We start from the raw sequence: 22,173 nt of genomic DNA on the forward strand, positions 1-22,173 counted from the left end.
TGTAGTTTTTCTTCTTCTGCAAACTCGAAATTTTCCCATTTCGCTTCCGTAAATAGAATATTTTGTTATAAAAAAAGAATGGACGTTTCTCAATTTACATAGTAGAAAATGCTGTGAATTAAAGTTTACCAATGGCCCAGATATTGTAAAGTTATACTTAGGGCGAACATGATTAAACACTCATGTTTACATCTAAGCTTTTAAAAATCTAACTTTGTATTAACAATTAACTTGATTTAAGAATGAAGTGTAAAAGCCTATTGTTATGTATCATTTACTATATTTTACTAGACTGTTATAAATAAAAACAATGCAATTCTAAAGATATTAAAGTATTAAAACAGTAACTATAACAAGTATACAAACTTTTATATCTTTTGTTGTTAGCGTTTTAAATAAAAAAGTTTTTTTTATTAGCAAAATTCATTTGTATTGAAAAATATTTTATTTTAATAAATTGACCAATATTAATCTTTTTTAATATTCAATATACTAAGGTGTAACAACTAGCAAGTTTTAATGTCCAAAAGGTTTTAACTGAAAATAAATTTGTTAACAATTATACTTATAATTTACTAAATATAATAAACAAGTTCCAACTTAATATAAATGTTGTTATTCATTTTAATAATAATAAGTTTTATTTTATTTTAAATGGTACTTTGTTATTTTATAGTACATTTTTATTAATATTGACACTTTTACTTTTGATAATGATTTTTTAAATTATCAGGTAAAAAAACTTAGCTGTAATAAAACAATTGTATAGTACAACTAAAAATAATCAGAAAAACCTTAAAAAACATATAAAAACACACATAAAATTTACAAAGCTAAACTAAAAAAGTAAACTACAATTGTGTTCAACAAAACATTTTATAAACTAGTTTTAATAATCAATAGTTATTTAAGGCCATAGGGGGGGGTCCAACATTTTTTTTTACTAAAATTAACTTTGGCTTTTTTATGAAAGCTTAAAGTACAAACTATAAGCCAGTTTTTATAGAATTCAAAAATATCATTTAACTTTTGAGATATTTAACTTTTTGTAAAAATTTTCCAATATAAACGTATGGACCGCAAATTTTTCGGGGTCAATTTTCTCGGAAATTTTAAAATTCACTAAAAACCTATCTCCTCCTTCATTTTTTGACCTAGAGACTTCAAATTTTCAGGAAATGTTCCTTTTAATATTTTGAAGAATCGTACTGTTGGAATTTTCGAAATTTTGAAAAATAAAAATTTTATCCACAAAAAACTAAAAAAAAGGGTAGTTTTTTGACAATAATTTTTTTTTTACTCAAAATTAAAAAAATTCTTACAATAGATCTCTTTAAAGTTTAATGATACACATTCTGTGAAAATTTGAGAAAGATTACTCAAAAAATGAAGGAGGAGATAGATTTTTAGTGAAATAGTCTTTTTTCGCATTTTTAGTTTTCGCCTTCCATAAGGAACGTATTGAACGCCCTTTCTTTGATCGCTTATATCTCAAAAGTTACTTTGAGTTTTTTTAAGCGGTTAAAAGTGTCTGATAGCTCAAATTAAGTTCTACAAAATAAGATCAAGTTGTAAAAAACAAAGTGGACCCCCCCCTATGGCCTTAAATTGATATTTTATTTCAGATAAATATTTTTGGTAGTAAATTAATTTTACAAACTTTAATTTTTATAAGTTGGAGTGCAATGTATCCTAAATTAACAAATTAAAAAAAAAAACCTTTGAGACCACTTTGTTTTTATAAATTGTATTTTGTTTCACTATTAAATTTAATTTATTTAAATTTTATGTGAGATAATATTTAAAAGGCTATGTTTTTATCTATAATTTTGAAAAAAAAACTTTCTAATTTAATCAATATTTGCAAGACGAAATAAGTCAGTTGAATTTATAAACAAAATATTATAGTTAATTAAATATAAAAAGTAAAATATTTTTTAGAGTTTTGTTATTATTTATATTAAGAAAAACAAAGTTATAAGATGTATGCCAAAGCAAAAACTGGCAGTGTACCTTCTGACATACAAGCTCGTGAAAAGTAAGTTTCTTTGATTATTTTTTATTTACAGTATTCCAAACCAATTGTAAAAGAACCATTTAAAATTTAAAAATTTTTATATATTATTAGTTTAAAATTTTGCTTATACACCATTAAAGTTTTAGGTATCTTGATTATGATGATTACTAAACATAAATAAAAAAATTTGAAATTAATAGTTTATTTGTTTTTTTTCTTAATATTTTAAAGTTGCCTCTTCCAAAAGCTAGCTTAAGATACTTAAAACTTAATAATAAGTCAGGTTTAATTTAAAAAATATTATAAATGAGATTGAGTAATTATTGTTTTTATTACTTTAAAACTTTGATAAATGTTTATATTTTAATTTTGATTTGTTTTTAAATTATCGTGCAAAAAATTCAGCCTTGTTGCTCCATAAATAACTAATTTTTGTTGCTTGAAGTTTTTGTACTTTTATTTTATATTGATTACAAACATAGATGGTCCACCTTTTTTTAGATTAATATAATTCTGTTGATTTTTATCTTAACAATCAGTCATTTTTACCACTTAAAAAAATTCTAAGTAACTTGTTAAAGTAAGACATCAAAGTTTATGAGCTCATTAAATACCTTATGGAATATGCAAAAAGTCTGTTGCGTTGGTAACATAAAAATTCCAATTTGGAAAATTCAATAATTAAAACTTTAAAATGTTTAACAGGCTTTATTTCAAAAATTAATATGCAGTTTAAAAAAAAAAGAAAAAGGGGTTGTAGATCTAATTATTAATAGTATGATAGTAAAAAATGATCAAATAAAAAATAATAAAAGTTAACTTAAAAAAATACTAAAACTATTATACTTTGAAACTTATTTTAATCATATCTCAATATATATAATCTTGCAAAAAGTAAGGTTTGTAGGTATTAGTTAGATCTACATAGAAATTTGTTTTTAAAATGTATATTAGTGTTTCAGTAGTGGCCCTTTAAACATTTTTAATGACTTCAGAGTTGCCACAAACTCAGGGAAACTCAGAATGTTTTGAGATTCTAGAATATCTCAGGTAGAGTCAGGGTAATTCAGGATATTTTGACTTTTTTAAAAAACTCCGGATGACTCAGGGCAGGGGTAAATCTAGTCTTATTTTATTAAATTTAACTAAGCTACAAGTTGCTTTTTACAAATTTTAAAAACTCAAAACAATTTTTGAGATATAGCTGGTTGAAGTTGGAGATTACAATAGGTTCCCTATGGGAGTATTTATTTACAAGGAGTAAAGTATTTTTCTTAAATTATAAGTAACCTTGACAATGTACTGTATACAGTGTCTGTTAGCTAACATAAAGTCAACTTGTTAAGGTTGAGGTCGTTGACTTTATATGATTATCTAGCTTGTAACAAAAATTTGATTTTACTATTAAGAGGGCAAAGCCATGAGGGTGTGCTGAATCATTTTATTTTTTAAATAATGATATTTTAAGATTTTACAACTAAGCAACCAATTACTTTTTACTGTTTTAAAAATTCAAAGTAAGTTTTGATGTATAAGCAATCAAAGTTAGGAAACTAAATAAGTTCTTTATGAAAGGAGCACTTTAAAAAGTCAAAATAAGACTGTTTACTGGAAGTTTATATTCTCCTACAGTTTTTGAGCAATAATTTTAAATTTTGTCAACTTAATCTTTTATAAATTTTGAAGAACTTTTAGAAAATGGATTATTGAAATTCTTACTGAAATTATTTTTATATACAAATAAAAAAGTTTATTTAAAATGTTGGGTTAAAACATAAATAAAAGTTTGTTTGGTACAAGTTGTTTGTAATATTGCAAAGAACATTTCCTGAAAATTTGTATAACTTTTTAGTAGATGTTTCAAGACTCTATAAGTTTGTATTGAAAACTTTCTGCGTACAGATTATATCAACATATAAATAGATATTTTTTGTAATTTTTTTTTAAGTTATACTTTAAGCTATCAAATAAAGAATTACATGAGATTTCAAACTATTATAGATAATTTAAGGGGTCACATCACAAAAAGTAGTTTTAATTTAAAAAAGTTTATGCCCTAAGGCAGAGAGGGGTTGGCAAACTGTGACCTGCGGGCCAAAAGCGACCTTCAAAACCAAAATCTGCAGCCCGCAAGGTACTCTTCAGCTTAAAACACACTTTTAAAAAGCATTATAAAGAAAGTTTTGCTATAAAAACTTGAAATTAGGGCATAGGGGAGTGGGACATTTTTTTTTAACTAAAAATAACATTGGATCTTATACGAAAGCCTCAAGTACAAACTACAAGCCAATTTTTAAATAGTTAAAAATATGTTGTAATTTTTATAAAAAGTTTCCAATACAAACTTTAGGACCCTAACTTTTTTGAGGTCTTTTTTTTTGGAAATTAAAAAAAAACACTAAACACCTGTCTTCTCCTTCATTTTTGAGCTAGAGACCTCAAACTTTCAGGAAACGTTCCTTTTATAGTTTAAAAGACTTTGAATGTTGGAATATATAAAAAAAAATAGATAGAAAATATAAGTGGTTTTTTTTAATAAAAATTTTATTTTTCAAAATTAAAAAATTCCTGCATTCAATATTTTTTAGATTTAATAACAAACTTTCTGTAAAAGTTTAAAGAAGATTGCTCAAAAAATGAAGGAGGAGATAGATTTTAGTAAAATGGTCTTTTTTTTTTTGCAATTTTAGTTTGTGCGTTCCATTAGGAATCTATTGAGGTCACTGACTTTGGTCGCTCATTTCTCAAAAAATACTTTGAACTTTTTCAAGCGGTTAAAAATGTCTGATAGCTCAGATAAAACTCTATAAAATACAATCAACTTGTAAAAATCAAGGTGGACCCCCCTATGCCCTTAATACTTACTCTTAACGTGTGCTATTTAACTGCTTATTTTTTAATATTTTGGTTTAGAATTATATTTTTCTACTAAATACTATGATTATTTTTAAATATTTGGAGCCCTCAAAAACTTTTCTTTTGTAAATAGTGAGGCCCGCAAGCATTTTTTTTGTGAAAAATTGGCCCAGGAGTTGCAGATGGCTGCCGAACTCAGCCCTAAGATCTAGTTGATAAGATAATATTCATTTAGAATTTCAAAAAAAAATATTTAAAACAAAAGTTTATGTTTACTATAAAAACTATATAATTTTATTTCAAGGTAATTTTGTGGTACTTTTATTTCAGTAAGTTTAAAAACTTTTTTTTAACCATATCTCAATAATTTGGTTAAGTTAAAGAATTTCTTCTGTATATCTAATCATTAAGATAAATTGGTTAAAAAAACTTAAATAATATTTTATAAGAGAAATAATCCAAAATATTTTAGAATTAGCAGAGTTTTGAATGTTTAAATTTAAGTTGTTGTCAAAATAAAGGCTTTTGTTAACTTTGTTCATACAATGATGGACCCTGTAGCTTAATTTTCAAATGTAAATATTTTTATGATTAATTGTAAAAAACACTTCAGTCCAAACTTAATTTCTAATAACAAAATATTTTTATTCTGAAGTATCAATTTGTGCATCAAAAATTGTCTCTTTTTTTTCTGTAAATAAACAGATTGTCTGTAATTGTGCTCTTTTGATTTATTTTAACTTTTAAAATAAGCTTAAATTTTAAAACTGTTTTATTTTACAAATTGAATTAACTTTAAACTATGAAGTTGTTTTATTTGTTACTACTCAATTCATGTATTTTACTTATATTTTTCATCAGACTAGCGATGTATGTTTATGAATATCTTCAACACTGTGGTGCTAGAGAAGCTGCAAAATGTTTCCTTCAAGAGGTACATAATATCTTATTTATCTTATTATTTGTACTTTATTTTATAATCCTAATTTTAGTAATTCTTTGGTATATTTTCTAAATAGTCAGACTTTTTTTTAGTTTATTCATCTAAATTTGATTAGCTTATTTTATGAAGATGTTCTGATTTAATATTTTTAATAGCTTTATACATAAATAGAAATACTTATAAAACGTAAGTAAGAAATAGGTAAAATTTGCTTACAACAAGCAAATTCAAACTTTAAAAAATTAATTTATCCAAATTGCTTTTTAGATTGGATGGGAAAAAAACATTTCTCTTGGAGATTCCCCTGGATTTTTGCATGGATGGTGGTGGTAAGTAGTTTTTATTTTGAAAATTAGTATTTTCTTTACGTTATTAGTTAAGCTACCGGTTACTTTTTAGCGTTTTTTTAACTTGAATTAATTTTTGAGATATAAGCACTCTACAAGTTAAAAAATTATACAGGTTCTTTATGGGAGGTGCAAACTAAAAAAGGGAAAAATTTACTATTTACTAAAAATCGTTCTCCTTCTTCAGTTTTGAGCAACTGTTTTCAAACTTTCTCAGAGTAATCTTAAATGAATTTTGAACAGCTTGTTGGAAACAGATTTTATAAGAGATCTTATTTTATAGAAATGTTTTTTTTTGTTCATTTTTTTTAATTCGCTTTCTATAAGTTGTTTTTAACATTGAAAAAAAGCAGTTCCTTAAATTTATAATTAAATCGATTGCTTAAAAAATTAAAGAGAATATAAGTTTTTAAAGATTTTCTTAAAACTCTAGGAAAGTCTTGAAAATTTTTGATTCTATAGGGTTGTATTGGATATTTTTTCAAAATCTGGTTATATCTCAAAAGTTAATTGATTTTTTTTTGCACTATATGAAGTATCTTTTGGTACATACTCTTAGCTTTAAAATAAGAACCAATGTTAGTTTTTGTATAACAAAATTTTACCCACTATGCCCTAAAAAATAGTTTAACTGTTTTATACTGTAAGCTTTTTGATGTTTTTATAAGAATACAAATTTTTTAGTGTGTTTTGGGACTTATATTGTGCATCACCAGAAAAAAGAGACACCATGGAACACAGTCCTGAAGCAAAAGCTTTTCATGATTATGTTTGTTTTGTGTAATTGATTTTTTATATATTTAACTTTTTTTATTATAATCAATATAGTTATTATTACTATTAAATATCTTAAGTTTGTTATTATGATATAAAAAATAGAGGGAAAATAAAAATAAATATTTTATGTTCATACTAAATCCCTTTTAATACTAAACGAAATACTGAAATTTTTAAAATAATAAATAAATGACTATACAAAAATAAAAAACTGAATATGTTATTAGCTTTTGGTATGATATATTTTTTGACCTACTGTTTTGGTAAAGAAAAAATATCATAAAATATAACGTACTATAATTATGCAACCAAAAAAAATGGTTTTAAATAGAAACGAAGTTTTTTTAAAAGACACAAAATTTTTCAATATGAAATTTAAAAAAAAAATTATTCACTGATTACAAAATTTTGAACACATTGAATATTTTATTTATTAATTTGGTTTTTAATAATTAGATGATGTTTTACAATTTTTGTTTTTTTACTAAACATAGACAGCAATAAAAACAAAAATATTCGTTTTATTGTGATGTAGATTTTTTGCATATTCAAAAAAACTTTTTTAATCTAATATTTGAGTGGCACTTATTTTGATACAACGTTTGAAATTTCTCTACTCTTCTTGACTATCTCAATGATTTATGTGTATTGTGCATATACTTTTGATATGATTTTTTATTACAATGTACAGAGAACTATAAAAGCATGAATGTTTGTCACATTGTAAAATTTTTGCTTTCTTGGACAATTTACTATTATGAAAGTGCGCAAAATGGTTCATTTACATATAACACGTTCAATTTTCAGAGCGCTCAAACAAACCCATCTCCTATGACGTCAGGAGGGGGGATGGCTGGTGACGTCATGTGCGGTGGAGGTCCGCCTGGTAACCCGTATTTCCAGGTTGGTTGCTATGCAGTTTTAATTTTGCTTTATTATGTTTTATTGTAATGGCCTTAAGTTTTTTCTTCTTACACGAAAATTGATCCTGGAATCATTTTTTTGCAATTTTCTTTTGTTTGAAATTAATTTGTTTTTATCTTAAAAATGATTCAGTCTAAAGCATTGTTTGAAATATTTTCTAGCTTAGAAATTTCAATCAGTTTTAACTCATGGTTGTGTGCACATAATTTAACTGAATGAAATCATTTTTGCAAACCAGATTATACAGCATGGAACGGGTCAAATATGTACGAAAACACTTTTACAGGAATGGTCAAATATGCACGAAGGGACATTTTTGCACGAAAACACCTTTGCGAAAAGAATTTTTAGCACGAGAGTTCACTTTTGCACGAAGGGTCATTTTTCACGAAAAAAAAAATTAAGAAAAAAACCTTGAAAAAATATAAAATAAACTAAAAGATTAGTTAATAAAATAACTAAAAAAAATAAAAATTCCAACCGAGGGTAAGGGCTAGGGGTAACTGTGATAGTAAAAAAACACTTTTTTTTCAATTTAAGTTATTTATTATTAAAAAGAAAAAAAATATATATAAATAAATTAATATAAAAACAAAAAGAAAAAAGTTATCGACCCAAGGCAAGGGTTAGGGGTAACAGTGATGGTAAAATTAGAAAAAAAAGTTAAAAAGAATTTTAAACCTATACAAAAGCGACCCACGTGAAAATTGACGCCGTGTAAAAGTGACTTCATGCATAAGTGACCCTTTGTGCAAAGACCTATTTGTCTCCTACCCATTTATTTTTACAAATAATACTGTAATTTTGACTTAGTTGTATTCACTGTGTATTGAGATATGCCCATACTTATTAATACTTATGAGAAAATACATTTTAAACAAGTTACTAACTACAAACCCATTTGACTTTTAAACACATTTTCCGAGCACAGCTGCAAACTCTAGGAAAAACTAGTTTATAATATTCATAAGTATTAACTTGAGTTTCACTTTTTAATAAATGTAAACTATGTTTTTTATTCTCACAAGTGCGCAGGATATTGAATTCTCGATATATTAAAGTTTTTATTGACAGCTATGTGCAGCGTGAGAATATAATTGTTTTTAAAAATAGCATTCTAACAATTTATTTGTGTATACTTTTGTTAATTTTATGTAAAAAATTGTTGCAAAAGTTTTCACTGAAATTTCATATTACTTCAGGCGTTATACTGAATTTCCTTCTCATTCAAGATGACTTAAATATTTCGAGAAATTTAAATAATTAAGTTTAAAAAACGCTTAGTAATATTTTTTCTTGAATTTTATTTCTATTTTACCATAAAATGCAGAACTTTTTAATATTTTTTAAATCTATGCACTAATTGTTTAAAGCGATTTTCCAGTGTTTTCTTCTGATATCTTTGATAGTATATTTAATAAATGACAAAGATGATTATGAAGTGTTTTTAATTATAAAAGGTTGATGTAAGTTTGTATCAATTAACTTTTATAATCATAACATTTATTTTTATATAAGTTTACAATTTAAAGAATTGTTGTATAAAAGCACAAGTTTAACTAAGTTCATATAAGTTATATAAGCTAAACTATTATTTGAAAACCAACTGCAAAAAAATACTTTAAAAATTAGACAAATTTAAAACTTACTAATAAGTATTGCAAAACCTATCTTATTTTTTATGTTATCCAATTTACAAACAAAATCTCCACATGATAATTTACATGTATTTTAATGAAAGTAATTGTTATATGTTTAAAAGGAAGAAAAAAGTAAATACCTAAAGACTTAAAAAATATAAAAATGTGTAAATATAAAAGTACAAGTAATATTCATCTAAGCCTAACACCAACACAACAAATAAGTGTACAGAAAATAAGGCTTACAAATTTACAGGAAGCAAAAACAGTATTTGTAACTAAAGCAGGAAAAGATACGTAGATAATAAGATTAAAAAGTGAACGCAGAAAAAATAATAATGGAAAAAAGTATTTTGTTTTACATAAAACCACAAGCACAAAAGTAGCCAGTTCAAAAAAAGAAGATTTATTTCATAATAATATATTGATTCTACTATGGAGTAGAAGTGAAAATAGTAATAAGTGATATTTTGTGTTTGAGTTTAATGACCATTAAAAAATCACAAGTAAAATGTAAACACATATATTTTCACTTAATATTAAAATCATCAACAAAATTTAAAAATAGTTCTTTTAGTTTAAAAAGTTTACACTGTGTATTTATTTTTAAAAAACAAAAACAAAGAAGTTCAAAGAAAAAAATCATTCAAAGAAAACAAAGTTTCGAAGAACAAATAAAAAATAACTTTTCAAACTTCCGCCGCGCTCACCTGCGCGCAGTACTACGATAGGATCTCTGTGTGACGTCACAATACACAAAACCGTCTCTTCGGCGCCACCGCGCTGCAGCGTGGCGGTTCGGATGCCGCGTTTCGATTGGCCGAGAGGCAGCGGCCCGCTGTGCGTTTGACTCACCGTGTAGTTTTGTTTGAAACACTGCGAAGTTTATTGCTTCTTTTTGCCTATCGCTTTGCCGAAGGATATTTGTTTGTTTTCACGTTTTTTTCTCTCTTTGTGTTTGCATCATGCAAAGTTGCTTTTTCTGTTTTTTTTTTCTTTGTAACATGAACCTAATTTTGCGATTTAATTGTCTCTTAAACTCTTAGGAATTAATTAAATTTTGAAAGCTCATTTAGCTTTGCTCTCTCTGTCTGGTTTAATTTCTTTGTCTGTGTTAATTTGTTTGTTTTAATAAAAAAAATCCATTTTTATCTTGTTTGCTAAAGTTGCTATTTCATTATAAAGTAATTAAGTTTTAGTTCTAGTAAAAAGTTAAATGAGCATTAAGTAAACAAAATAAGTTATGGTTTTACCTTTTTAAATAAATTTTTAAATATACAAATTATTATTACAAGGAAGCCTCTTTATTTTCAAAATCTAGGTTGCTGGAGTATTTTATCTTTGCTTAAGTGTTGAATAAATTTAGAAAAAGTTTTTAGAATTTAAACTCCCTTATTGAGCTACAATAAAAGTTTTGTTCTTTTGTGGTTTAGTATCAAGATTACTAGATGTCAAACAAAATTTGTAGAATAAACTGTTCTTCAATGTATAACATCGAATATATATAAGTGTTTTTATACATTTAAAGTTTTAATTTATTAGAAAATTCTAAAAAATTTTATACTTAAAATCAAATGAGTTGTTTTACCAACTCAACAAGTGATTATTTTATTATTTTTTAAATAATTTTTTTATGTCAATTGTGCTAGCTATAACATATGCTTTTTAGGTATTTAAGTTATAAAATAATAAAAAAAACATTCAAAATAAATACAAAATAGTGAAGAATGAAGAATCTTATGCTAACAGCTTTTAAATTATTTTTAAGGTATGTAATTACATCAAACAAAGTTTTTAGATATATGATCTTTCTTATTAAGTTACAACAAAACTTTTTCTCTATTTATTCAAGATAATTTATATCCTAGTACGTTTTAAAGGTTTCAATTTATTATTTGGTCATACTTTTTTTTATAATTAAATGCATTTTTGTAGCTATAAAAAACTTTTTTTTTCTTTGTTTTAAATTAGCACAAAAAATATTTCATAAAAGACCAAAATTGTTAGTAATTAAACATAAAAAATAATTCAAAATTATAAATTGTATAAAAACTATTTCTGGCTTAATGAGTTCAAGTTTGTTGTTCAAACTATAACAAAAGCTGGTTTATTTTATTAGTGAAGCTTTCAACTAATTTGCTATTGAAACATGCCACAGAATTATAAGTTTAAAAATGTAAAACATCATTTGACAGGTTGAAATCTTCTTTATAGATGGTTATATTTTTGTTAAATCCAAATTTTAATATTCAGACATTCGTCGGAGGACCAAGATACCCTCATGGAGGTCCGAGGCCCGGAATGCCTCCCGTTAGTTACTTCAGTTGATGTTTCATATTAGTTACTAACATTTCGTTTATAACATGGGTGTTTAAGTCAGACTAATATTTAAAAATGGTATTTGTTAAATAAGCGTTGAAGTTTTTTAAAATTTTTGACGATTGTTTGATATAGACTCTATAGATTTTAATTTATTATATAAAAAAAGACAAACCTGTTTAAATAAATATTTTAGTTTTTGCATAAAGATTTTCATTATTTACTTAAATAAGATATTTAGCGACGATTTGTCGTAATCATTGATATTTTAAAGTTTTTTATACATAAAACTTAAATCAGTTGTTATTATTGTAGTAAGTTGTTAACTTCAAATTCAGTTTTATTTTAAAATTATTGTTTTAAATTTCATAGAAATCCATTTAGACTATTGAGATACTAAATACACATTTATATTTTATAATATAAAAAAGATATATCCTAATTCTACACACTTAATTTAAAGTATATATGGATTATTCTTTTTTATTTTTCATTGATTAAATATAATAATAGTAAGTTTGTTTAAGACATTACATTAGAAAAGTAATATCAAACAGTCGCCTTCGCTTTCAATACTTTTTAAATATAAATTTAAAATACACAAAGTAAAAAATATTTTGAAGGTTTAGAAAAAGGTGTCTAGTTTTTCTAATAAAATTAGTAATATGCAGATTATATAGCGCTTCTTATTTATATAAATTATTACTTTTCTAATGTTATAATGTAGTATTTTTTAGAATGTAATTTATGTTACAGGGACATTATTTATATAGATACTACTATAAGAATGTATAATTCTTCCTTTTTAATAAAAATACTAAATTTTAAAGTAAAAATGATATAACAGGGACACCATCCCTCACAAATGGGTATGCCTGGAGGAATGGATCACCCGAGACAAAGTTTGTAAAGTTGACTTTTTATTAAGTTATTAAAAAGTACAAAAAGTTGATCAAAAAAAATCGCAAATTTTCGTAAAACTTTAACGGTAATTTTCTAAAAAATATTCAGTGTTGTCAAACAACCTGGAATTAGACAGTTAACGCAAACAAAATCTAGAATTTGAGAAATTAAAAAAAAAACGGAAAAACCTAGAGTTCTGAGCAAAAACCAGTAAAAAGCCTGAAATTTCAAATTATTTTTACATCAAAAATAATTGAATTTAAATAAACTGCCAAAATTAATCTATAAACCAATAGTTTTTTATTAACTACGGTTTTATTTACTATAAAGCACATTGAAAATAGTTTTACAGAATCATTTCAATATTTTTCTTCTTTTTAAATCATTTTACCTTAAATATAGTTGTTTAGTAAAAACTGACTAAAAAACTTGCTGTTTAAAAAACCTGAAAGAAGTTCAATAAACCTAACAAAAAATTCCATAAGCCTTTGGCAACCTAAAACATTTTAAATATTTATAATTTGACTTTCTAAAAATATTACAAGTATATTATATGTATTAGTAAACTAAACAATTCTAACTTAAAAAAAATTGAATATCAAGCTCATAATATAGAGAAAAATCTGTAAGATTTATTTTAAACTTTTAAATTCAGTTTAAAATGTTTCTGTTATATCCGAGAAAAGTTATTTTGTGATATTTTCTGTTGTAATAAAATAATTAAAAACTAATTAATATTTAGTAGATTAAACTAAAAATAATTGAAATATCATCGGTATAAATATTATTTAAAGTTGGGTTACATGACAATTCAAATTCGGACAACTCAAATTCCGACAGTTCAAATTCTTAAAAAAATATTTAAACGACTATATCTCAATAAATAATATAAGTTTGAAAAAACAAAAAACAAATATGTAGATCTTATTAATATCTACAAGCCACTTTTTCTTTTTTTCAAAATCTTAAACACTTTTCAAAATGTTTTAAAATTACTAAAAATAACTATGTTTTTTACTTTATTTTAGCTATATCTCAAAAAATATTTAATGTTTTGCAAAAAGAAAAAGATGGCTTGTAGATATTAATATGACCTACATATTTATTTTTTATATTTCATAAATATGGATTATTTTTATATTTGTGGCTGTTTCAATTTTATTTTAAGAATTTGAATTGTCCGAGTTTGAATAGTCGTGCACCCTATTTAAAAAAGTAAGTTGTAGTTTTTATTTTGTCTAATTCAAATTTTTTTTTGATAGCAAGAACTAAATTATTTGCTAAAAGGCCTAAAAATATAGGGAACATAGTGTATGTATATTTAATATAATAATAAGTGTTATGATAAAAAAAAATAAAGTAGTTGTTATAGATATTATTTTTTTACAACTATAAATTTATTATGACATCACAAAGGTCACATATTACGCATGATGCACGGAAGATCGATGCATCCGGGTGGTCCGAATTGGAACGGGGGAGGTCCGCCTGATCAGTACCCACAAGTTCGTTCTATTAATTTTAAATTTTCAGTTATTTAAAATTCCTAAATTTCATAATTAATATGAAAACTGTTTTTGTAATCGTATATTTGTTGCTGTTTTCAGTAAATGTTAGCATTAACACGTTGTAAATTTTCATAGCTAAGTTAGCATTTAGACAAGTTATTTTACACTATTTAGTTTAAAGTTTGGGTAAATTTTTTAAGTTGTAAATATCAAAATAAAAATGGTGAACTTACTGTATGATAAAAGCAATAATGCTAAAAAGTTTGTGTTCTCGCGAGTATAGTTTGTATTATTTATTTCCAACTGATAAAGCGCCTTATCTTTAGTTTTTGAACTTTAATTTTCTTTCACGAAAGTATTGACATTAACAATAAAGTGTTTTCGTGATATTTGTAAAGTTTATCATTTCTTTTGTTTCGCAACATTTTCAGTCTTAAACTTTGTGCGAATTCAAGTTGCTGTTACCAAGCAACATAATTTTTCAGGGTTACGGGGGAATGCATCACAGAATTCCGGGGAGCCACCCCGGTCACATGCCCATGTCAATGTTTGTTTTTAAATTTTTATATTGCACCATTTAGTTTAGATTTTTTTATAGTTGTCAGAATTTAATTAATATTTATAACCAATGGCTTATAAATGTTAATTAGTTTATAGACACAACTTGTTTCTTTAACCAAAATATAATTTAGGCATCCGGGGTCAAGGGGGTCTCAGTGGCCACCAGGCAACGGTCCAAACCCCGGTGGACCACAGAACAACGCTGGGGGTCCCCCTAATGTGGTGAGTATTTTGTTACTTGAAATATCTAGTGATATTTTCCTTTTTTTGAAAATTCATAGTTGCAGCAATAAGTACCTGATAATAAGAATTGCAATTGGTAATTAAAAAAACTACTAAAATTATTGTTTTCCGTGAATTTGAATGCAGATTTTTATATAATTTTATCGATTTTTACTATTTTTAGCTATTATAAATTTTTATGGTGTGTGAAATTAAATAATAAGTTATTTATTAATTTCTTTTAACTTATTACATTTTACTTCAGGTCGCAGCAGGCCAGCCAGGCACCCCAATTATGAGAAGTCCGGCAGGTAAACTTTTATATATTAAATTGAAAACATCAATAAGTAAAATAGTATTTAAGTTAGTAGTTTAGTTAAGTTTTTGTAGTTTTTTGTTAAAAATTTATTATTATTTTTCAGAATGCCGTTTTATTTTTTTTAGCTTTTTTAAAACTTTTTTTATTTGATAAAGTTGAATTGTTTATAAGTTTTTTTGCTCGTTTGCACTTGGTTTTTTAATAATTTAAGTGTTGAAAAGTCTAAGTTCCAGCTAACACTTTTAATAATTTGTTTCAAATTTTTTTTTTAGCATGTCGTAAATTGATGTAGCATTTTTGTTATTCACACAACAAATGCCAATTATATCACTGCACAAATCACAAAATTGTTGTATTTTCACTGCATAAAACCTAATAGATAAAAAAGTAAATATAAATGTTTAGAGATTCAACGCAAATTTATTAAATTTTTGTATGTTTGATAAAAACACAAAAATAAATTTTTATACAGTTTTTTATCTAAAAGACTTATGTACTTGTCTTGGTAGGTAAATATAAAACTATTTTACGTCGAGAAAATTTAAGTTTTATGCATTTTATTCAATGTGAATAGGCACCATTTAGTATTAAAAAGTTATTGAGTAAGAGTTTTAAAGAATTTTTTTAAGAAAAAAATTAAACAACTTTCATTTAAGTTTTCAGCTAAATTTACTTAAAAGTTAAAGTGAGGTGAAATGTAATTTTACAGCTTTAAGTTGTAAAAACGACTTATGCGCAGAGAATATTTTACCCAGTTGTTTATTTGGAAACATTAAAAAAACTGTCGATATGCAATAGACTTCTACCTACAATCGAAATTTTTACTTTTTATGCTGAAAAGTTCCAATTTTTTATAAGTGTTTTTGCACCGCGCAACTTGCAGGAGTGCAGCGCAACCAGGCTTCTTCGTTGCCAGGGAGACCGCAGCCCCAACTACCGTCCCCAGCAACGGGGGCTGGCAGCAACGCGCAGCAGCAGAGGTTCAACTCGCAGCAGGACGAGCAGCAGAGAGGCAACAAAAGCCAACCAGGTGGAAGTTATTGTGTAAAAATAAACAGTTTATAAATTTAATGTGACTTTTTGATAATGTAAAAAGGAAATGTTTTTAGCAACCCATAGCAAACGTGTATTTCAATAAAGATTCAGAATGATTAGAAATATAAATTATGGGATGTACTATTCATTTTAGATTGGTATTTAAAAAAATTTTTGACGATGGTTGGGATATCACTTAAAAAACTAAAACAAACATAGTCATAGTTTACTTAAATTACAACCACTCTGTTTTTTTTTGTAAAATAGATTACCAAGTAAACTGAAAGTCAATTCAATTAACTATCGGTTTTTAAAAGCAGCTTACCCTAAAATTGATAAAAGTATTTGTAAAATTTGTTTTTTTTTAACCTTTTACCTTTATCAAATTAAATAAATAAAGCTTTATTTATTATATTTTACCTAACTAATGAAAATAATTCTACTGGCAATTATGACTACAAAATATTAAAACTCTGGTAAAAGTAAATAAATATAACTTAGTTTTTTCTTTCACCTGTATGCAATGTTTAATTTTTGTAGTTATTTTAAACTTGCTGTTTCAGTGTTTAAAAATAATCAGTTGTAAAAATCAACTTCATTGTGATTAACTGAATAAATGTTTTTTTTGTTCTTTTTTGGTAAGTAATCAGATTGCGAATTACCTTCAGAAAAATTTTGGTTTTTGAAAATTTGCATGAAATTATTTTGCACGGAACTTTCTAGTCAAAAAGATCTGCATGAATTTATTAATGTTTCTATGTAAGTAACCGTTTTCTTGGCAACAGATGCCCAACTTTCAGGGGACTTCATGTCTGCTACTTCTCAGGGTAGTGGAGGGTCAATGCCTAGCAACCAGATGAAAATGCCTGGCAACAACCCGCAAAATAATAACCCTGTTTGTTTATATTAATATTTCAGATAAGAGTCATAATAAAATAGTTTTTGAGACTATTAAATTTATATTAATAACTGTTGTTATATTATTATTATTTTTAAATTTAATTTTGATTTAAAAAATTTTTAAACTTAGTTTTGTTAATTTTTTAATTTAAATTTGCTTTTTTTTTCAACTTCTTTTATTTACATTTTTTGATCACATTCATTTATATATATAATTCCTGAAGTTCCATTTTTTATAAAAAAAACAGTTAAATGGTAAAAGTTCTTTGTTTTCCTAGAGTTTTCAAATACTTCAGAAATCTTACTGTGATTTTGACAAACAAACATAAAATTGCTCTTTGTTTGATGAATTTTATAACCTATAATGTTTTTCTTTCAGTACAGTATATATTTTTAGAATAAACATTATGCGGACTATATTTTTTTTGTTTAATTCGTTACAATCTAGGAGTTAAAAACGTTTTTTAATCTTTTAGGGTGTTGTATTTTAACTAAATTTTCCCACAAATTTTTTTATCTATAAAATCGGCTCTGAATAGGTTTCTTAAATAATTTTAGATCGTTAAATTTAGAAGCTGCTAACCCCTTGGTCACACGTTTTAAACAATTTTTTAAGCTTCATTTGGAGTTGAGTTGTTATTATGGCATTCTAATTTTACGGATGCCTAAATTGAAAAGCTCAACTTAACATTGTATTAAATATGAAACAGTATTTTATAAATAAAGAGTTACCAATTCATGTGTTAGACAAAGGTCAACTTATGTTTTAAAAACAAATTGATTGACAGTTTCCCTTGGGTAACAACAATCAGATGATGGACAACCAAGTAGGCATGGCAACCAACCAACAGAACGGTAACAACGGCAACCAGGCAGGAGGCGACAATCTCATGGATGTTGGGGGGCTGACTAAAGTATTTTTGTTTTTTATTTCAATCAAGTATTGAAATGTGTTCCAAGTTGCTAAATTTTGCTGTGTCAGAAAAGAAATGCTTGAAACTGTGTATTATAAATTAATATTTTTAAAGTTTTCATCAAAAAAAGGAGGTTTTTTTTTGGCAACAGAACAACAAATTTAAAAATTTATTAGAATTAGTACTCCTTAAATTTGTTAAGAAATTCAAATTTTTATATATTCTTAAATTAAACAGATAAAAATTCAATATAAATACTATTTGTACGTCTATTACAAAATTATATAGTTTTTCAAGTGAATATGTGGCTTGTAGTATTGAAAAATTAATTATTTAATAAAATGTCATCGTTTATATACTTAATTAAGCAATAAAATGTAATATAATTATTGACATCAAAACGAATTTTTTTATTGCATAATGAAGTCTTTTTAAGTTTTCCACTCGAAAATTAATTAAGCGTCTGCCATTAGACTTTTAACTTAAGATTTAAAATGTAATATCATTAACTGTTACACTTTAAAATATATTTAATAAATCTCTTGTGTTGTTTTATATAAAAGGAATTTGTTTCATTAACTATTAAATTGTTTGTTTCAAGTTTGGTGAAAAATTTAAATGTTGTCATGTTTTTGTTTATATTAACTTTTTTGTTATAGTTTTCGCCTTATAAGTTCTAACTGTTTTCTAAATATAGAAGTGAAGAACGATTTATACCTTGTTTAAAACATTTTTTTTTTCAGACTTCCCCGCAAAACGGCGGCGTTGCCACGCAACAGATGGGAGGGACACCGGTGGGGGGCGCCCAGCAACCACAGCAGGGCAACACTCCTCAACAACCGCCCCCTAACGACGACTTCGACCAGATGCAACTGGGAGGAAATTTCCCCAATTCCGATAATTTGGTTGGTTTAAAAAATGAAACTTAAAATATAGTTTAATAAAATTTGTTAAATAATTAAACTTGTTCTAACTAGATTTGTGTTGCAAACGATATTTATGTCATAAAAAACAAGGGTTTTAGCATAAAAAAAGATTTTTTAATACATAAATTATTTCTTTTTGCTAGGTAAAAATTCATTCAAGATAGTGTGAAAAGTAAATATTTAGAAATTTTTTTAATTAGTTTTATTTTATTCTCAGCATCGACATTGAAAACCCCATCCCTTAGCTTCTATTAATCACGACTAATAAAATAAACTAATAGCTATTAATATCGAACTAAAGTTTTTTTAAAGTAGCTAAAGTATATATGTTTGTCAATAATTAATTTGCAGTATCCAAAACTTGTATGTACTTAATATAAAATAATCCAATATATTTTTTTTCAATTTATAAACTTTGCCTTCTATTAATAATTGTGTGTGTGTATGAGCTTAGAAACACTCTTATAGGGATTTAGTTAGAATTTGCAATTCTTCTATTTGGTTTTAAGCTTTATATTTACTTACAAAAAAGCATGTATATATTGATTTTAAAAGTATAGAACTTTGAGTATAGTACTAACACTTAGACAAGTTTTATTTTAGTTAATTTTTAAATGATGCGACTAATTGTTTTTTTTTTTTCGACTGTTAAGTTGTATATATAAACAACTTTAATTTGTTATAAAATATTTCCATTCTAAAATAACTTTTCAATAAAATACTGTCAAATACTTAAGTATATATGAATTTGATAAAGCTTAAACAAATGTACTATATCTGATGCACTAAACAAAATTAAGCTTATAGTTTATATCAGAAGTAACTAATATTATTTGACAGTGTTTATAATACAGCTAAACGTGCTCAGTATCTCAAAATTTATATAAGCAAATACCCATGAATAATTTCACGAGCCAATTTAAATTTGCTTATTTGAGTTTAAGAAACTTAAGCATATGTAAATAAAAAAGCAAAAATTATTTTAAGAGTAAAATATTTGTAAAACGGAATTAAAACTTTTATAAAGCTCAGTACAAATTTTTTTTAATTATAAATATTCAGATTGAATTTTTAGTAACAATAAAGTTCGCCTAAAAGTGTTTTGCGGTGACAACGCTCTCTTCAAATGCAAAATTAGCCATCAGTTTTGCAAATTAATTCAAAATACATTTCGTGTTATGAATAACTCTCAAGATTGTATTTTTTAACAACTCGCAAAAATAAAAACATGATTAAAGTAAATTTATAAAAAAGTTATCAGAAATGTTCTTAACAACCTCGGTTCCCTATGTATGTCTTTTTCTGAAAGTGCGTTTTGTTGTAAGAGTTTATCAACAAATCGTACAATTAGGTTATAGAAAAACAAAACTATTTGTATTTCTCTTTCCACACGCAAACCTTCCGTGATGGTTTTATTTTTTTTTACAAACTAAAAACAAGTCCGCATTCTGAGCACTTTTAGCTGTTTCGGCCTTGTTGTTAGAAATGTACTAAAAAAAAACTAACAAACTGGCAACTAACAATTCTCCCAACCCCACCCTACCATCAGGATCAAGGGGATTTTCTCAAGCTGCACCCCGACGACGTTACCAAGGTGATCGGCACCCCGTCAGGCGGTCAGCAGAGCGGAACGAGCAACGAGTTCTCTCCCAACTTCGTCACGCACCAGTAGTTTTGGCGCCGAAAAGTTAGCAAGTTTGACCGGTGAGAGTCGAGGGAAGAAAAGCGAAATGAGTAACAACAATTGTAAATTGTGGAGCTTTTTGAGTTATTTTAACCGTTTAATTTCCCTGTTAGTTTTTGTCAACTTTTTATCTTTTTTTATTTTCTTATCGTTTATACAAAAAAATAATTTTGATCAAATTTTTTTTATCATGAAATTATATTCGTTTTTTAGTTTGCTAGTTACGTTTGAATTTTCAATACTATCCACTGATAAAGTTATACTTTCACGATACTTTTTGTAATCTTTGTTTGATTTGCACAATGTTTTAATTTCAATTTAATTATTTCCTTGTTTTATCTGTTTTAATTTTGTATTGTTTAACGAATTTTAATCAAGATTAGTTTTAAGGATATTCTTTTAACTTGTCAGAAAAGTTTAATATATTTTGTTTTACTTGTTTGGAGTTCAATTGAGTATATTGTTTTTGTTTTTTGTGTCCAAATTAACTTATAGACTGCAGATTATATATTTGATATACGATACATTTTAACCTAGAAAGCAGTTTGAAGACATTTATGTTCGACTGAAAAGGTTGCGAAAATGTTAATGTATTTATTTTGATGTATAACTTTTCTTCAAAAAAAAAAATAAGAAGTTTGATCTCAGTTAACAAAAATAACTTTGAAAATTTTAATGTCTTTAAAACTTGAAAAACACTTTTTTATTTTAATGTTTTAATAACAATATCAAACAATAATTTGCTCAATGAATTTATTTACTACCACTCTACCTTTGCAACACATCTTACAGTAAATAGTTGAAAGTCTCGGTGCTTTTTTTTTGTTCTTATCTTGCTTAAAATCCACTAATTCTAAAAATGCAGCAAAAATAACTATCTTGCTTACAAGTTGACAACAGCTGCTAAAAATAATTATTTACTTAACAGCTTAAACGGTTACATTTTTATAAAAAAACGCGAAATAAGAATAAGTTTTGTTTTTGCACTTTAGTGGTGCGATTAGAGAAAAAATGTGACGTTTTTGATAATAAATATTTTAACAAGTAAATGTGTCTGTTATAATCTTGTTTTTCTATACAAATTTACTCTTGTTGCAAATTAAATGTTAAATGTGTATGTAATACACTTAGATCATAAGAGTTATAAAAATGAGCTGAATTATTAGAGTCAGTACCGAAGTCACTTTGAACCCTTTTAAAAGTTCGAACCTTGCTTGAAACGCGTATTTAACTTACAATCTTATTAAGATCATGGTTTTGTTCCTTTAATTTCGTTCTATTATTAAGTATCTTAATATTGATATGAAAGTTATGATTCCAGTTTTTTTCAAATTTAGTACCTTTTAAAAAGTGTACATTATCGGTCTCCCTACTGCAG

The 22,173-nt window shown here is 25.6% G+C and overlaps 1 protein-coding gene across 2 annotated transcripts; it reads left to right on the forward strand.

The window, feature by feature from the left end:
* Positions 1–1,939: 1,939 nt before the first annotated feature.
* LOC145837958 (single-stranded DNA-binding protein 3-like) lies at positions 1,940–21,809 on the forward strand. 2 transcript variants are annotated; one of them, XM_082945460.1, is made up of 16 exons: positions 1,940–2,038; positions 5,735–5,807; positions 6,084–6,145; positions 6,848–6,932; positions 7,748–7,843; positions 11,758–11,814; positions 12,671–12,725; positions 14,143–14,231; positions 14,720–14,781; positions 14,927–15,017; positions 15,283–15,328; positions 16,220–16,366; positions 17,157–17,266; positions 18,060–18,185; positions 18,929–19,090; positions 19,329–21,809. In XM_082945460.1, exons 1-16 carry the CDS (start codon positions 1,983–1,985, stop codon positions 19,338–19,340), a joined length of 1,329 nt encoding a protein of 442 aa, XP_082801586.1. In that variant the 5' UTR covers positions 1,940–1,982; the 3' UTR covers positions 19,341–21,809. The 2 variants fall into 2 exon arrangements, with proteins under 2 accessions (XP_082801586.1, XP_082801585.1); XM_082945459.1 differs by having other exon boundaries at positions 20,661–21,809.
* Positions 21,810–22,173: the final 364 nt, after the last annotated feature.

Source organism: Thalia democratica, chromosome 6 (assembly GCF_965202585.1).
Source record: "Thalia democratica chromosome 6, ktThaDemo2.hap1.1, whole genome shotgun sequence".
NCBI classification, from domain to species: Eukaryota; Metazoa; Chordata; class Thaliacea; order Salpida; family Salpidae; genus Thalia; species Thalia democratica.